Source organism: Phascolarctos cinereus, unplaced genomic scaffold (assembly GCF_003287225.1).
Source record: "Phascolarctos cinereus isolate Bilbo 61053 unplaced genomic scaffold, phaCin_HiC Scaffold_726;HRSCAF=1367, whole genome shotgun sequence".
NCBI lineage: Eukaryota > Metazoa > Chordata > Mammalia > Diprotodontia > Phascolarctidae > Phascolarctos > Phascolarctos cinereus.
In genome coordinates this window covers 248,519,515-248,537,593 of record NW_027556098.1, presented here as the reverse complement: position 1 = coordinate 248,537,593, position 18,079 = coordinate 248,519,515, and the positions used below count along the sequence as shown (strand labels likewise).

At 39.7% G+C, this 18,079-nt stretch overlaps 2 protein-coding genes across 2 annotated transcripts in view; one reads left to right on the top strand and one right to left on the bottom strand.

Moving 5' to 3' along the window:
- Positions 1-1,494, top strand: part of FRY (FRY microtubule binding protein) — a 433,805-nt gene extending 432,311 nt beyond the window's left edge. Inside the window, 1 exon segment of the mRNA XM_078147059.1 lies at positions 75-1,494. Within this exon segment, the coding sequence (XP_078003185.1) occupies positions 75-333 (259 nt within the window). The 3' untranslated portion in view covers positions 334-1,494.
- Positions 1,495-7,121: 5,627 nt separating this feature from the next.
- On the bottom strand, positions 7,122-14,920 carry ZAR1L (zygote arrest 1 like). The gene is given in 5 exon segments (XM_020997138.2): positions 7,122-7,329; positions 8,487-8,561; positions 10,866-10,958; positions 14,289-14,629; positions 14,632-14,920. Coding segments are annotated over 5 exon segments (942 nt in total). The 3' UTR covers positions 7,122-7,185.
- Positions 14,921-18,079: the final 3,159 nt, after the last annotated feature.

The window sequence follows — 18,079 nt, the reverse complement described above, 5'->3', positions numbered from 1 at the left end:
TATACTATGAATCAAGCCCTCCTAACTTGGTAAACAACGTTGAGGAAACATGTATTGTACTTCTCCCCCTGCAGGAGTTTATGGCCCAATGACATCTTTGGAAGCAGTTCCGATGATGAGGTCCAGACACTACTGAACATTTACTTCCGACATCAAACACTGGGACAAACTGGTACTTATGCACTAGTGGGATCCAATCAGAGCCTTACAGAAATCTGCACCAAGCTGATGGAGCTCAACATAGAGATCCGGGACATGATTCGCAGGGCTCAGAGCTACCGAGTCCTCACAACTTTTCTCCCAGACTCCAGTGTTTCAGGCACAAGTCTCTGACAGGAGTCTTACATCCTCCGTTGGTTCCAAGCTGGGGGTGCTGCCATGCTGGAGTGATGTCATCCAGTGTCTTTTCGGTCTTCAGAAGACTTGGTCAGGCTGTCCTCCCTCTTGTTACCTGTAGGACTTTTTCTACAAAGAGGTGGGCGGAACTTCCAATGTGTAGCAATACTGTCAGAACAAAGGTAGCCTAGAACACACCGGACAGTCTCAAGTCTCTGTGCAGTGTTGCACAAACAAGTTAGCATTTCACTGAGCAACCACAACTCACTACTGAAGAGGTGATTTCCATTGCATACCAAAGCCGATGACACTGAACAATACCTTCCTTTCTAGAAACTTGTTTTAGATTGGCAAAAGTGCAATGTTCCCTTCACTAATGTTTTTTTTTTTTATCCCAAAACTTGTATATTATTTCCCTATATTTTTCTTCTTTTCCTTTTCTGGGGGGAGGGGGGTGAAAAGGGGGCAGGCAGAATGAAGCAGGCCACTGGAAATTGTGAGACGGTTGGTCAAAAGCTGAGCGCCTGTGTATATGAAAACAAACTGTAAATGGACTACAATTTAACATACACTGTAATTTGAATACGATTACTGTATCTAAAATGAGCTGCTATGAAGTACATTTCTTAATGTTGCTAGGCTACTGTCTCTGAAGGTACTGGATTGCTTTGCAGAGGTCTGTTATTAGGACCCAAGTACCAGAAATGGTATAGATAGATTTTTTTTTTAAGGATCTTGGCTGCTTTTTCCTAGAGGGTTGCTTTTATGAACATATTTATACTACAAAAAAAAAAAGATGGTTGTTAATTTGAATTAACTTTGCCATTTTGTAGAACAAAGTTAAATACATCCACATTAACAGTCTAAATCCTCTAACCTGTCACGCATGCATATTTTAATTTAATGTCCACTTGGATAACAGAAAATAGAACTATCAAGGTAAAGTGCAAGTCCTCACTTTAAGTTTCTTAGATGATATTTTATTTGTAATATATATATATATAAACCCATTCTTATAAATTTCCCTCTCACACTTAATGCTGTCAAGTGTTAAAATGTGGGTGTGTAAACCTGTTGCACATCAGAAACACTTGTACTCAGATGTGATCTATGTAACTTATTCACTCTGTAAATACACTTGCAGGTTTTGTGAAGCAACTCGGGTTGATATTTTGTTCAGTGCGTCCATTGAACTAAAAGATAAAAAGGCATATGATGGCAGTGCATTTTACTGCTGATTCATGAAGATGTTTGTCTTTGACCTAAGTTTATCTTCCCACCTGAGGCAGCAGTGATCTGGCTTGTTTCAAGAGCAAAACCACAAATATTGTACCTTCCACTAAGTACTAGCTCTATATTCCCACTAAGGAAAAGCAGAATTGGCAGAGTAAATTTGAAATTATCTCAATTTAACAATAAACCTTAGAAACTCATTAGGATGCAAACCAGAAATGAGAAAAACAGTTTCTAGAATAGGAGTCGGCAAACTACTGCCCCAGATGCAGCCTGCACCTGTTTTTGTATGGAACCCAGTTGAGAATGGCTTTTAGATTTTCTAAGAAAAGTTTCATTTTGGGCGCAGCTAGATAGCGCAGTGGATAGAGCTCTGGCCTTGAAGTCAGGAGGACATGGGTTCAAATCCAGTCTCAGACACATGACACTTAACTAGCTGTGTGACCCTGGGGCAAGTCACTTAACCCCAATTGCCTCACCAGAAAGAAAAAAAATTTTCATTTTATTTTAAAAATGTAAAAACCATCCTTAGCTTGGCAGGCTCATAGGCAGCAAGACAGACTTGGTCCTTAGGTATAGTTTGCTGACCCCTATTCTAGAATAAACAGCAAAGACAAGAAGTCAGATTTTCAGTTTTCTAATCAAAGTAATTGTAGATTACCTACCCTTAGTAGAGGGGAAAAGAAAAGAGCAGGAAGTACTACGGCACAGAAGACCTATAGTGATTTATATTTTTCTGTAGAATATATGGTATGTTCTCTTATTTGGCCTCCCTAATTATGTTTAGTTATGATGACACAAAAATTCCACTACCAAGCATCCACATCTGAGGCATGGAGGATTCAGCCCTATATTCTTAATGATTTTGCCAACAGACCCCCAGTTCTAACAGCTTCTGCCATGCAAGAAAGACCTTGAAGACAGACCTGGAAATAGAATGTGGTCTGGTCTTAAGTAGAGAACAGCTCATGGTCAGGGGATTGGCCCCTGAATGATGATTTTGGGGGTGGGAAGCCATAAGCAGCTCATGAAAACTAGCTCATCTTCTAAAGCATGGAGAGCTTGCAACAAAAGCATGGAGAGCTTGCAACAAAACCATGGATTCTTTAAGTATTAATAAGCAATATTAAAATTAATTTGGGTTCTTTGTGCATATACTAGAGAAATTGTCAGTGCTTAAGGGTGGGAATATGCTGAATGACCGAGAAATCTAGTCCTGGAAAGAAAAAAAAAGTCATAGATAATTTTTAAAGTAACTCTTGAAAATACATAGGAATTGATTTTTAATTATTTCTGCAATGCCAGAGATCACAGTTGGGAACATATTTATTCTGTGATCACCATCTGAAAGCCAATTTTCCAAGGTTTGTATTGACAGATAAACTCTTGGGCTTCCTAAAAAGTCATAAAATATAGTTACATGTAGAATCCATTTTTTTCTTTTCTGCCCAGAATAGAAAAGACTGGCCAAGTATTGGCTTGCCTTTCTTTTTTTTTTTTTTTTTTTTTTTTTTTTTTTGCTATATCCTCCTATAGACAGGAATCACAGCTTATAGTTTAAACTTTTAACTGTGGAAGACAGAAAGAAAAAAAGGACATCCCCACCTATATGACAGTAAGAACATGTAGCTGACAACATTCCAGCTATCCTGAATTGTAAACAGTAGAAATTCTAGGGTTCCTTACAGTTCAGGGCAGTAGAGGGTCTCTAGACTGGCAGTTCCCAAAGAGTCCATCCTACATAACAGGAATGGCAGCATAAAGGGCCCTACAAATCTTCCCCAGTCCCAAGCCTACACATGTATACACACACACACACATTTATTTGAGAGTCAGCTATGTGTTAAATATTGTGCCAACTAGTTTGAGAAGTACAAAGTACTTTGTGCTATCCTAAAAAGAGGGTGCCCTGGGAATCACCAGCCTAAAAGTCAAAAGACCCAGGCTGTGCTTCTGACTTTGCCACTAAAGAGATCTTAGACTCCAAACAAGGCATGTCATTTCTCTGGGTCTTGGACAAGATCATCCTCACGTCCCTTCCAGCTGAGATCACATGTAGCAAACATCCCCACCATTCCTATAAATAAAATCTTCCTAGAATGGAGAATGGAAGTTGACCAAGCTACCTTTCCTTAATGGGATAATGCCTTAAGAACTTCTGACACATTCATCTCTGATTCTAGGCTAAGCAGCCACCTGATTCTTTGGGGGTTTGATGCATAGAATGTAAGAATAGCCTACTAGGGCAGACATGTATGGGCTCCCTTAAGTGGACCTTTGAAATATGAAAGATTATCTGGCAAATTGATGAATTGGCAGTCTGGTTTATAACCCAATCTACTAGGAGTTTGACTGAAAGGAATCAGGTTTCCCAGAGCCTGGTGGGGAGAGGTGGGATAATAATACCAACTTCCTGAGCCTTCAGAGTTAGGAAGTTTTTCCTAAGGATCTTTTGGCTATGGTAAAGAAGTAGTAAGGAAAAAAAAATACCCCTTTTCCCCAAGGGATAATAGTTCTATTACTCTAAAACTATTCCCCTGAGCATCTTAATGAGTGGACCTTATGTGTTAAGTGTGAACAGAAAGAACAAAGATGATCAGATGTCCCCAGGAAACATCACTCACTTTCCTTCCACAAACTAGTATAGAACCAGAGGCCTTCCTCTAGTAGAAAGTACTCTTCCTCGGTCTAATAGGACTCCGAAGTAGAGTAAAAAACACTGAGAAAAGTTTAAGCTTTTGACATCTCAGTTAGACTAAATCATCTCTGTGGTAACTTCCAAAACCAGAATTGCAAGTCCTCCTTACTCTACGATCTTGGAGGGTAGATAACAACAACAGTAAGACAGCATTAAAGTGCTAAATTATATAATACACTGTGATTGCTATAGGAGTCCTTCAGGGAAGAAAAATCAGTGAGGGCTGATGTAGTCAGGTGTGATTTCATAAAAGAATGAGATCCAAGATGGACTTTGAAAGATGAATTGCAATGGGAATGATATGACCAGAAGTCACAGAGGCAATAATGAATATGACCTCAAAGGAGTATACAAAATATGTCTGATTAGGAGTAGCGAAAAGGAAATGAGAGAACAGTCAGGCAGTGAACATTTATGAAGTGTCTACTACATGCTAGGCACTGTGCTAAGTGCTGGGAATAGAAATATGAAAAAGAATGACAGTTCCTACACTCAAGGAGCTTACAGTCTAATGGGGAAAAAACAACACATAAAAGGAAGCTGCATGGAGAGGAGGGGCAAGGTACTGGCATGGGGCGTGATGGAGACATCCAAAGGAGTGCAGTCCATGGGAAATGAAACGTAAAATCCCTTTCCAGGTAATAAGTATCAGAGACAGGCAGGCAGAAAGAAGGGGAAAAAAGCATTTGTTAAGGACCTACTGTGTGCCAGGCACTGTGTTAAGTACTTTACAAATATCTCATTAATCCTCACAGCAAGGCTATGAGACAGGTACTATTATTATCCCCATTTTTTGGTTGAGGAAACTGAGGCAAACAGGTTAAATGACTTGCCTAGGGCCACAAAGCTAATAACTGAGATAGTATTTGAACTCAAGTATTCCCAACTCTAGGCCCAAGGCTCTATCCATTATGCTACCTAGCTGCCTCTTAAACCCAAGTCATTGGCCTCTAGAAGCTAGTGTTCTTTGCGCTAGGCCATGCCATTTCCAAACGAGCTTAAGGCTTAGAATGGTAGATTCGGGAATCATGGGCATAGATGTGATGATTAAAGGCACTAAGAATGGTTTAACTCTAGCAAAAAGAGGATAAGGGCAGAGACCCAAGGAGAGCTTAGCCTTAAAGGAACACTTAGAATAGAAGAAATGTATATCACTACTGAAACTAACAAACAGGTGAGGTCTAAGTCAGCAAAAAATTTCTTCTGCCTGCCAGGGATGGGTGTTGTATTTGTGGATTCTATTGCTTCTGTCTTGTTCAATTTCTGGCTTCCAGCAAGGTAAGGCAAAGTTTAAGAAGCTCAAGGATTCATCCACTGAGATGTTTTCTTTAGTCAGGCACCCTCAGAGGCAAGGTCTCCATAAGCAACTGAAGGGTGTAGAATTCAGAGTTCTTCATACACTTCAATAAGAAACCTACCTTGGGGGAGGAAGGGAGAAAGAAAGAAAAAGAAAGAAAGAAAGAAAGAAAGGAAGAAAGAAAGAAAGAAAGAAAAGAAAGAAAGAAAGAAAGAAAGAAAGAAAGAAAGAAAGAAAGAAAGAAAGAAAGAAAGAAAGAAAGAAAGAAAGAAAGAAAGAAAGAAGATTTGTGGTTTTCTTTTCCTCCACTGAGGTAGTTTTTAGGATAAATCATTAGCAGGATTTGTGTCCAACTGCTTCCTCCCTACCCGAGGTCATAAAACTTTGTCAGTCTTCTACTTGTGAAAGTATTAACCTGAGGTCCATTTACTAGGAAGCCTAATTAGGACTTAATCCAAAATGTTAAATATTTGGTACTGATTGTCTGAGTCTACCTTGATGTCATACCAGCTGTCATGCCAACCTTCAATCTCACAGCTAAAGAAAAACCAGAGTATCAAGAGATTAGAGCACAAGGTAGATCAATACCATAACCAACAGGGCCTCATTTATCAACAGCCATTGCCGTTCATGAGCCACCACGGTCCTTTCTTTAGTTTCACCTGTCCCTCAAGGGAGTGGTAAATTACTCCTGTAAAAAAGGCTAATTAATATTATCCTGTTGTGCCTATCCTAAGCTAAGCCCTACAGAAAAGAAACCTTAGATTCAGGATTCAAAAGCTTTAAGAGATACTAAACAGCAGCTTAATGTTTAACCATACTAATTGATACTCTTTGTGAGAGCTGAGGCCAATATTATTCTATAGAACAGCCAATATATCTTAAGAATCAAAAGGCGGGATGTTGATCTCTATAAGTGCAGTCTGCCACTTAGAAGTAGCCCTGGTCACAAGTTTAGAGCTAGCTTATCTGAGTTTTTAAGCCAACCAGATGAACCCAAGCCATCCTTTGAAAGGAGCAACTACAATATCCCACTCGCAGAAACTAGAATGGTACATGTACATTATATGAAAAAATAGCCTTGTTTATGTAGAGAGGCCCTTCTATTCCAAATCTGAAGTTGAGTGGTTAAACTTTACTGTAGTCTACTTGGCTGCAGCCAGAGATCCATTATCCATTTTTCTAACAAGCATTTCCCTACCTGCTCTTGCCACAATTCAGTCGTAAAACTTGCCTTCTATTAGTGAGCCTTCCACTAACAGGACAAAAATAGGCGATTTGTTTATCGCCTTAGTGAGGTACAAAGACTATGTAGAACCTGTCTACACCCAACCAATATAGCTCTCAACACTCTTATGAATATAAAATAATATAGCCCATAGCCCTCTACTTCATTGACTGTGCCCCATGGTCACCACATTGAACATGCCTTTGCCATGAATTTTACACGAGTCAGTTTTATTTTATTCTATTTATACTATTCAATGTTCATGCTACAAATGTTACAAAAAGTACAAAAGCCTAATCCATTTTCCAATGCCAGGTCAAAGCCAAGTGACAAAAGAATAGACAAAATACAACCCAAAGGAGCCCCAGGACCCATTAGCAGCCCTACTGCTCTTCAGACAATGTACTTAAAGCTGTAAATATTATCACAGGAGAGTCTCTTGTCTTTGCAGCGGCCACAGAGTTCCTGTCGATGAGGCCTCTTTAGGTCAATGTGTCTTTTCTTCTGAGGACAGGAGCAATGGGACTTTGAGCAAGTCTTTAAGAAAAAAGATCATTTCCTTCAGTTTGGGGGGAGGGGTGTGGAACAACTAAAATGATTCCAAAACACCGTCAGTGGAGTACCTCCCACATCTAATCCCCATCTTGCTTTTATATCCACAAGAAGTTACAGGTCAAACTGAACCAAAACTTGTGTTTGTTTAAATCTCATTCTGTAGGAGATGGTATCAAGAGGAAATAGACTTTGATGAGGGGAAAATTTGACTTTAAATTTTCTAGAGACCTCTAATTACCTAAGTTTTGCTTTTTTTTTTAATACTAATAATAATAGCTAGCATTTAGATAGTGTTTTAAGGTTTGCAAAGTACTTTACAAATACTAATTCATTTGATCCCCCCAACAACCCTGGGGTCTAGGTGCTATTATTATCTCCATTTTACAGATGAGGAAATTGAGGCAGAGATCAAATGACTTGCCCATGGTCACCAAGCTGGTAAGTGACATTAAATTTCAACTCAGGTCCTCTGAGTTGAAGTATTGGGGCTGTAACTAATTCTGGGCTTCACATGTTAAAAAGAAGTGGACAACTTAGAACTTGGGAAAGATGAGAAAACAAACCTATGTGCAACAAGATTTAATGAAATTGGGACTTAATCTGAAGTTACTAAGACAGTCCAGGGTGTGAAAGCACGGTGCCTAGCACATAGTAGGAACCTGATAAATGTATTTTGGTTCACTTCAGTGATTTCCCAACAACTCTGTGCTAGATCAGCCTGGTACAGAAGAGAAATGGAGGTGCTATAGAGAGACTTGAGAAGTCTCCTGAGAAGTGTTCAAACATGAGACTGCATCACCAAAAAAAAAATTCTATAATTATTTTCTCTAATGAAAATTATTTTTTAAAAAAATTTTAAAAACATCTTCTGGGGGCAGCTAGGGGGCTTAGTGGATAGAGCACCGGCCCTGGATTCAGGAGGATCTGAGTTCAAATCCGGCCTCAGACACATAGCACTTACTAGCTGTGTGACCTTGGGCAAGTCACTTAACCCCATTGCCTAGCCAAAAAAAAAAAAATCTGGAATGGCTTGGACAGATAATTTTACACATTCGAAGGGACAGATTTAATTCTAGTTCTATGAATTTATGATTACATCTTAGCTTCTCCTGATAATTGTAAACAAAGTTCTGGCTTACCTGGCACTGGATCCCTTCCACTCGGTAAGGGTTAAAGCTCTTTTGGCACTTGCGACAGAGTTGTTTGAAATAAACCTGAAGAGAGATTTGGCATGTATACAAGTTTATATATATCCCAATTCCTCCATTCTTAATCCAGGTAAAATCAACCCAATTCTTATCTACAAAGGGCAAAAATGAAGGCAGACTTTAATTCGGTGCATTGACGTGCATCTAGATCTCAAGGCCAGGTTTAGACCACTAGTGGTCTGCTCAAGCCTGAGACCCATCACTTTGCCTTCTTCCCTTTTCCTTCCTCCAGGAAAGTAAGCTTTCGGATATACTGTTAACAATGGGGCACTTCATTCTCATTGCTCCATCTGGTGGCCTAACAGTGAAATTTCTTGATTCCCTAAGAATACTACTAGTTCAAGCCATAAGAACAAAAAAAGTCCATCTGGCCTAACAGAGGATTATGGATCTAGAGCTGGAAGACACCCTGAAGGACACGGAGCCCAACCCCCTCCTTCTATAGATGAGCAGACTAAGGCTCAAAGAGATTTAGTGGTTTGCCCAAGTCACAGGGAGTAAGCTTCAGAGGCAGGATTTGAATCCAGAACTTCTGACTCCAGAAACCATGTTCTTTCTACTATACTAGAAGCAGAAAAGACAAAATATTAAGTTAGGTTAACGAAATTCAGCACAAGACTACCCACTGGCACAGATGTGGGGTGTGTGTAGATATCTATCTACACACATGTGTGCATACATGTATGTATCTGTATGTATATATCGTATACACCTACATGCCTACACGTACTTAAATAACACTATATTAGAAGGCAAAACAAGCAGCAAATTCATAAACTGTCATTTTATTTGCATTTTGTGTTAAGATTTTTAAAGTTGGGTTTTATGTTTCTGTGAGGCAGAGAAGCATAGACTGACCTTGGTTCTCAGGTGCTAAATTCAAAAAAAGGTTAAGGCTCATTATAATGGACATCCACGTGATAAAGTATAAATGGCTATTTCTGCCAGTGTCTCCCATAAGAGGGAAAACTGCTAGACCTGAAACCAATTATTCTACTTTTGGACAGTTCTGATTGTTGTTTTTCCTGACATCAAGCCTCATTTTGCCACTTTCCAATTTCCACTCACTGCTCTCTGGAGACAAACAGCAAGTCTGATAATCTGTCTTCCACATGATGAGCCTAAGACAGCTCATCCCCCCCCCCCCGCCCCAGCGAGTCATCTCTAGGCTGGGGTCCTTGATTCCTTCAATAGATCACAAAGAACAGACTGCAGGCCCTTCACCATCCTGCTTGTCCTCATCTCCGTGCTCTCCAGCCTATCAAATTCCTTCCTAAATTGTGATGTTCAAAACTGAACACAGTATTCCAGATGCACTCTGACCATGGTAGAGTACAAAGGGATGTTTTTTGAAGTCTAGGCCAGTGGTTTCATTAGTGTAGGGAATTCCTCTAGAGAAATTTCCTCAAGATGAATTCCTTCTGCCAATGCTGCTCAGCCGCTCTTCTGACAACTTTGAGAGTTGCCCAAGACACTGAAAACTTAATTGACTTGCCCATGGCCATACAGCCAGAGATGGGACTTGGACACAGCCTACCTGATTCTGAAGCAGATTCTTTATCTCCTAGTTCACATTACCTTTCAGGCAAAGGCATTATCTCACCTCTTTATTCCCTGGAGATTGTTCCTGTATGTGCAGCTCAGCATTGCATTGGCTTTTTTTTTTTGGAGGGGTGCTGCTACATCATGCTGCTGACTAATGTTGAGTTTACAATCCTTTCAAACACAGATATTTTTTGGACAAATTACAATCTGGTCATGACTCCCTTATCCTGTACTTGTGAAGTTGATTTTTTAAAATCTCACTGTAAAACTTTGTAAGTATTGAATTTTATCTCATTAGTTCAACCCTTTTCTAGTCTGTCCCTGGACCAACCATAGGTTTCATCTTTCCTTAGCATATCACGTAACACTCAAAGCAGCAACACAAGAAAATAGCTAGGCCCTGGCTCCTAGAACATTTCTATGTGGATGGAGCAGGGGTAGGGAACCTTTGGCCTCGAGGACACACGTGACCCTTCTAGGTCCTGAGGTACAGCCTTTTGACTGAGTCTGAGTTTTACAGAATAGATCCTTTTATTAAGGGGATTAGTTCTGTGAAGTTTGGATTTAGTCAAAGGGCCACACTTGAGGACCTAGAGGGCCAGATATGGCCTTGAGGCTGAAGGTTCCCACCCCTGGGATAGAGAATCAAGACACCAAACTTGTGTGCATTTCTCCCTTTAGCCGTTGGGGCCAATAACTTAAGAAGTATTTTCCCCTTAAGAGCTAGAAGAAAAAATGTTTCTTCTGGTTATTCTTGTCACTTGCCTTATTACTCCCAGAAATACACCAGACATAAGCACTCTCCCACCTGGTCTTGCAGTCTTTACAGTGAAAGTAGCCATATTTCTGTTCCAAAAACTGCAAGGAGGAAAGAAAAAAAAAAAAGCTCATGACTACCCTCAAGAGACAACTATTTCCTCAATTGTCTTTAAAATCTTATAAAATTTAAGGGATAAACCAAAAGAAAAAAGTTCTATCAATCATTTGTTATTAGGCTCCACTGTGCCTAAACAGTGGGATTCTCTGGGGTTTGGAAAGATGCCCTGGATTCTAAATATCAATGGCAAGTCATTTTACTACCTGGGCCTCAGTTTCCTTTTCTGTAACTGAGTGAGGTTGAGCTAAATGATCTCTTACGGTGCCAGCTTAGCTCTGGCATTCTGTATTTCTATTATCTTTGAATATCAAAGAATTTCAGAGCCAGAAGGGACCTCAAAGGCCATTTGGTATAACCCAGAACAGAAAAATCATCCCTTCTACAAAATCCCTTAACAGTCATCTAGCCTCTGCTTGAGGGTCTGCAGGGACTGAGGAGTCAGCCCACCATTCCAGTCTGAGACAGCTGCAATTGTTAGAAGTCTGTCTTTATAGAAGAACAAAAATCTGCTTTCTCTGCAACTTACAACTTTCTGGGTTTATCCTCTGTGGCCAAGAGAAAAACGTCTCGTACCTCTGCCACATGAAAATCTTTCATATATTTAAAGCTAGTTCCAATTCTCTCTCCCAACATTCTCTGCTCAAGGCTAAATAAACATTCATTTTCTTTGGCCATCCCAAGTTCCTCATCATTCTCATTCTAGTGGCCCTTCTTTGTACAGGCTTTGCCTTGTCAGTATCGCTCCTAAAATGAACCAGCCATAATAGGACACTGAACTCCAGATATAATCTGGCCAGAACAGAGTACAATGGGACTATCACTTCTCTTTGTTCTGGACCCTGCATTTCTCCTTTAAAAGTCATAATCCAGTGCCTTATCAGGCTAGAGCTGTTTGTTAAGTTTTCTTTTTTTAAATATATTTTTATTTCATTATATATTTCCCAATTACATTTTAAAATTTGTAACATTCTTTTTTTTAATTTTGAATTCCAAATTCTCTCCCTCTCCCTACTCCTCCCCTACCCCTTGAGAAAGCAAGCAATATGATAGCTATTGCACATGTGAAATCATGCAAAATATAATTCCATATTAGCCATGTTGCAAAAGAAAACACACAAAAACAAAAGAAATTAAGTTTAAAAAATTATCCTTCAATCTGCACTCAGAGTTCATTGGTTTTCTTGGAGATGGATAGCATTTTTCAACATGGGTCCTCTGGAATTGTCTTGGATTATTGTCTTGATCAAAGTAGCCAAGTCTTTCAAAGCTGATCCTTACAACATTGCTGTTACTGTATACAATGTCCTCTTAGTTCTGCTCACCTCACTTTGCATCATTTCATATAAGACTTCCCAGGTTTTTTTGAAGTCTTCCTGTTCATCATTTCTTATAGCACAATTGTATTCCATCACTGATTGTTAAATTTTCAATGTGAGGATTTACACCTCAGAAATTGGCAAATGGCTGGTCATTTATAAACTCAGTAACGTCACTAGACTAGAAGGAGGACTTCTGAACCATATAACTACCAATTGTAAATACTTTGGGGGTCCAGATATTCAAACCATGCACTAAGACACTGTGGGTCATCCCTAATACTAACTGGGTTTAAGGCTTAGCTGGACTGGTTGTCCCTTGTGCTATAGTTACCATATTTAAAAGCCTAGGATATGGAAAGACTTATATGAATTGATGCCAAGTGAAGTGAGCAGAACCAGGAGACCATTGTATGCAATAACAGCAACACTGTGCTACGATAGACTTAGCTCTCCTCAGCAATACAATGATCTAAGACAGCTCCAAAAGACTCATGATGTAGAATGCTATCAACATCCAGGGAAAGAATTATGAAGTCTGAATGCAGATGGAAGCATACTATTTTCTCTTTTTTTGTGTTTTTTCTTTCTTGTGGTTTTTTTCCTTTTGTTCTGATTTCTTCTTTTGCAACATGACTAATGTAAAAATATGTTGATGTGATTGTACATGCATAGCCTATGTCGGATTGCCTGCAGTCTTGGGCAGAGGAGAGAGGCAGGAGGGAGGAAGAAAAAAATTTGGAACTCAAAATCTTATGAAAAATGAATGTTAAAAACTATCTACGTGTAATTTTGAAAACTACTATTAAAGGGAGGGGGAAATGAAAAAAAAAGGAAAGAAAAGAAACAATGAGCAAGCAGATTTCAGAAAAACCTGGAAAAGAGTCATATGAACTGACACCAAGTGAAGTGAACAGAACCAGGAGAAGATTGTACACAGTAACAGCAACATCGTGCTATGATCAACTATGATAGACTTAGCTCTTCTCAACAATACAATGATCCAAGACAATTCCAAAAGACTCATGATGTAGAATGCTATCAACATCCAGAGAAAGAATTATGGAGTCTGAATGCAGATGGAATCATACTATTTTCACTTTTGGGGGGGGGGTTGGTAGCTTTTCCCTTTTGTTCTGTTTCTTCTTTCACATGATTGATGTGTAAATATGTTTACGTGATTGCACATGTATAACCTATATCAGATTGCTTGCTGTCTTGGGGAGGGGAGGAAAGGGAGGGAGAAAAAGATTGAAACTCAAAATCTTATTTAAAAAATGAATGTTGAAAACTATCTTTACATGTAATTGGAAAAAATAAAATACCATTTACCAAGAGAAAAAAAGCCTAGGATGGTCACACTACTCCTTTTACAATGTGGACATAAGACTCAAGATGCATGGAAAAAAGGAAGCCTAAGAAATTCCCCCTAAAATTTAACCATTTATCTAGCACAAACAAACAGCCACCAAGGGCTTTTCCAGAGGAATGGGCTCAGCCCCTTACCATCACACAGCTAGTGGGTGCTGGGACCAGGCAAGATGCAAACTCAAGTTTTATCTCTAGGCTTCAAACTAGAGCTTTCCTTACTATGCCAGGGGCCTCTCCACATAACAGTTTAAAGCCAAAGGCTAACTTGAACTTAAAACTAGTCTTATAGAATTGTAATGGAATAGATTTAGAAATTAAAGGGACCTTAGAGGTCATGTAGTACACACATACATGTGTACAGACACACTTTGCAGGAAACTGAAGTCCAGAGAGTTGAAGTGATTTGCTGTCACCCTGGTGGGATAAAAGCTGTTTTCTATTAGTGAATGCAGACTAAATTATATTAAAATGCTTATTATCCTCTCTTTTCTTCCCTCAAAAGAAAAAAAAAGATTAAGTTTGCTCACAGTTTTTCACAGACCATTGGAAATTGCACAGGGATGAAGCTGGTGGAATCAGTGGCAAAGAACAATGGGGGGGGGGATCAGAAAAGGTGGGGCTCACCTGGAAAGTGGGCTTCTTGGGAAGAGTGGTTCCTTCCTTCTGATGCTCTACCACCTCATCTGGGGTCTCCTGCTCCGGGGCAGCAGTCAATTCATCCCTCTCCTCCTGGGACTTCTCTTCCAGCTGCGATGGCTGTTCCTCTGCCTCCCTGATCCCTTCTGGATCTGACAGAAAGGGCTGCTGAGGTCTGGACTCCACCACCTCTGAGGAGGCTTTCCCTTTCCCCTGGCCTTCTTGTTTGCTAAGGCGGATCACTGGAGAATAAAAGCCTCGTGTGGACAGGCCAGAGGGGCTGCTACCTTCCCGGGGGGAGCTGCTGTACAAGGTCCTCGGCCCTAGGAGCATTGGATGAACTTATCCGCCCGCGGGCTCACCTGCACTCCTACATCTTTGGTGTTTGCTTTGCACAGCCTCAGGCTCATGTTGGGGTTCACCTGAGACAGGATGGCCTTGAGCTGTGCCCTCTTGTAACTGTCCAAGTAGTCGCCAGGGTTGGCCGGCACCTGCCCAGGGCCCACCAAGAAAGCGGAGGGCCCGGGATGCTTCTGCTTGGGGAAGCCAGTCCTGCCCATGGCCAGTGGGTTTCCATACCCCTGATACAAGCTATAGGGGAAACAAACAAATCTCTCCATGACCCTATGCCTTCCCTGGGCAGCTCATCCGAAGTCTAAGGCTATTTTTCTTTCTTTGTTTTCAGTGGTTCCACACCTCCTATCACATCCAAACCTTCCTTCTCTTAATCAAGTCTACTCAATTTACCACCAGCTTCTCCATTTATCTCAAGATTGTGGCAGGAGCTGCTGCCTATTACCCTTGATTGAAATAGGAAACTAGGAAATGCCCACCATGCTAATTGCCACCTGGTTCTCCACCACTCAACACTGCTCTCCTGTCCCCTTCTGGACCAGTTCAGATTTTACTTCCATCACAGTTTTGTCCCACCCCATTCCCTTAAATTACCCATTTCAGTGCCTTCCTTCAGGCCCGACCATTGCTGTCTCTCTTATCTTACCCCATTTGACCTATGGACCAGGATAATTGTGTCACAGTGTAACTTGCCTTTTATATTATAGCCATTCTAGTACTCATCTTTTCATTAGCATAGACAAATTTGTTTTCATGAGCTGTGAAGACATTAGGTGTATCTATATTAAGACTTGATGAATAATCCATACTATGTATATAAGTACATAGTACAAGTACATACGTACTTGATAACAAATAGTTGTCTAATTCATCAAGTATTGACTAAGTATCCACCATTGCTTAGCAGCTCCTTGGATGGGGAGGGTGGTAGATATAATAAAATTACATTAGACAGTTCCTATCTTCAGAAGATGAGACATATGGGCAGCTAGGGCACTAGGCTTGAAGTCAAATATCTGACATTTACTAGCTGTGTGACCCGGGGACAAATCACTTAACTTCTGTCAGTCTCAGTTTCCTAATCTGTAAAATGGGGATAATAAAAAAACCCTATCTCCCAGAGTTGTATCAAATGAGATAATATACAAAGTGCTTTGCACACCTTAAAACACTGTATAGCAAGTCACTTAACCCCAATAGCCTCACCAAAAAGCAAAAACAAAAAACCACCAAAAAAATTACCATATAGATATTAGCTATTGTTATAATTAAGTTAGAAAGATTAATACATATGAAATAACTCCCACTACTTCAGTACTTCAAAGATCCTTTATCTCATTGACATGGACACTGCCTCAGGCCAGTCAACAAACATTTATTAAGCACTAACTACATGCCAAGTGCGTGAAAGGCCAAAAAACTAAAGCAAAAACTGCAGTTCTTGCTTTCAAAGGCTTCACAGTCTAATGGAGGACACGACATATGAAGAATTATGTATAACTATATATAGGATAAATTGGGGATAATCTTGGAAGAAAGGCATTAAGATTAAGGAGATCTACAAAAGGCTTCTTGCAGAAGATGGAACTCTAGTTGAGACTTGGAGGAAGCCAGGGAAGCCAGCAGGCAGAAATCAGGAGAGAGAATGTTCCAGGCATGGGGACAGCCAACGTCTATCATATTAAATAGCAACCCCTCAAAGACTTGGCAAATGGTTTTTGACATTTGTTGTGGTGAAAAAGTTCATCATCCTGTGACCAATCTGGTGATGAGCTTTTCCAAATTCAGCTAGGCTGATCCTCAAGAAATGGCCATACCATTTGCTGCCAGCCTATCACTTGACTTTCATATTTGTTAGGATCTGCCAGAACTGGACTCCATTGGCCTAGGTTTCTAGGTCACAGGTTCTTCAAGAACTCCATACCAGTGCCAGGACAAAGTAGGACACTCACTACAAGAGAGTAAATGATCAAGTGCTTTTTGTAGGTAAGGGTAAGAACATATAATACATTTCTATCCCCTCATCTCAGTCAACCTAACATTCGTTAAATGCCTGCCCTGTGCTAGGACTAGAGAAGAGAAAGAGATTGTATGATCCCTATCATAATGGAGCCCACAATCCATTAGGGAAATATGACACACTTCAAATAATACTGATACAAAATGTTATTGTAGTAAGTGCATGAGAGAGGTTCAGCTATGAATGTCTGGGGGAGAAAAGGCAATGGATCAGTCATCCTGCAGCTTCCCTATGAAAAAGGGGGAAAGAAAAGTCAAATAAGGAGGGTAGGTTCAGAGAGGGATTCATCATAAGCAAAACAAATTTTAACCACAGCAGGTGAGTCAAGAAAGAAAAAAAAAAAGGAAGAAAGAAAGAAATAGCTTAGAATTGGAGTCTAGGTGAGGGAAAGAGAAAAAGGCCAGAGGAGCATAGATTCATAGTGATGAGCACACTCCACTCTTACCACCTTTTTCTTTGTAAAGAGGAGGAGAGAAACAAGAGGAAAACTTGTAGAAGAATAGGATAAAAGGAAATACACAACTATCATAAGTGTGAATGTTATTTGGATGAACTCACTATAATACAAAAAAAAGGATAAGAGAATGAATTAGACAGCAGAATACATCAATATGCTGGGGGGGGGAGTTTTAAAACCCACTTGAAAGAGAAAGATTTACACTTATAGTAAAGGGCTAGAGCAAAATCTATTAAGCTTCAGTTGAAGTTTTTTAAAAAGGCAGGAGGGGGCAGCTAGGTGACAGTATTTAGAGCACTGACCCTGGAGTCAGGAGGACCTGATTTCAAATTTGGCCTCAGACACTACCTGTGTTATCTTGGGCAAGTCACTTAACTCCATTGCCTAAAAAAAATAAACAAAAAAAAAACAGGCAGGAGAAGCAATCAGTATCTCAGACACAAAATTAAAAAGGTGTTAGACAAATAAATCCAACGTTGCTAAAATTAGAAGAGAAGCGGAGAGATTGGGGGGAAAGCTTTGCAACAAGTTTTTCTCATAATGGTCCCATTTTGAAGACATATATATGTAGATATATAAATATAGATATATAGATATAGATATAGATATAGATATAGATATAGATATAGATATAGATATAGATATGGATATGGATATAGATATAGATATAGATATAGATATAGATGTAGATGATATAGATATAGATATAGATAGATATAGATATAGATAGATATAGATAGATATAGATATAGATATAGATATAGATATAGATATAGATATAGATATAGATATAGATATAGATATAGATATAGATATAGATATAGATATAGATATAGATATAGATAGATATAGATATAGATATAGATATAGGTATGGGTATAGATGTGGGTGTGGGTGTGGGTGTGGGTGTGGGTGTGGATGTAGATGTAGATGTAATGTAGATGTAGA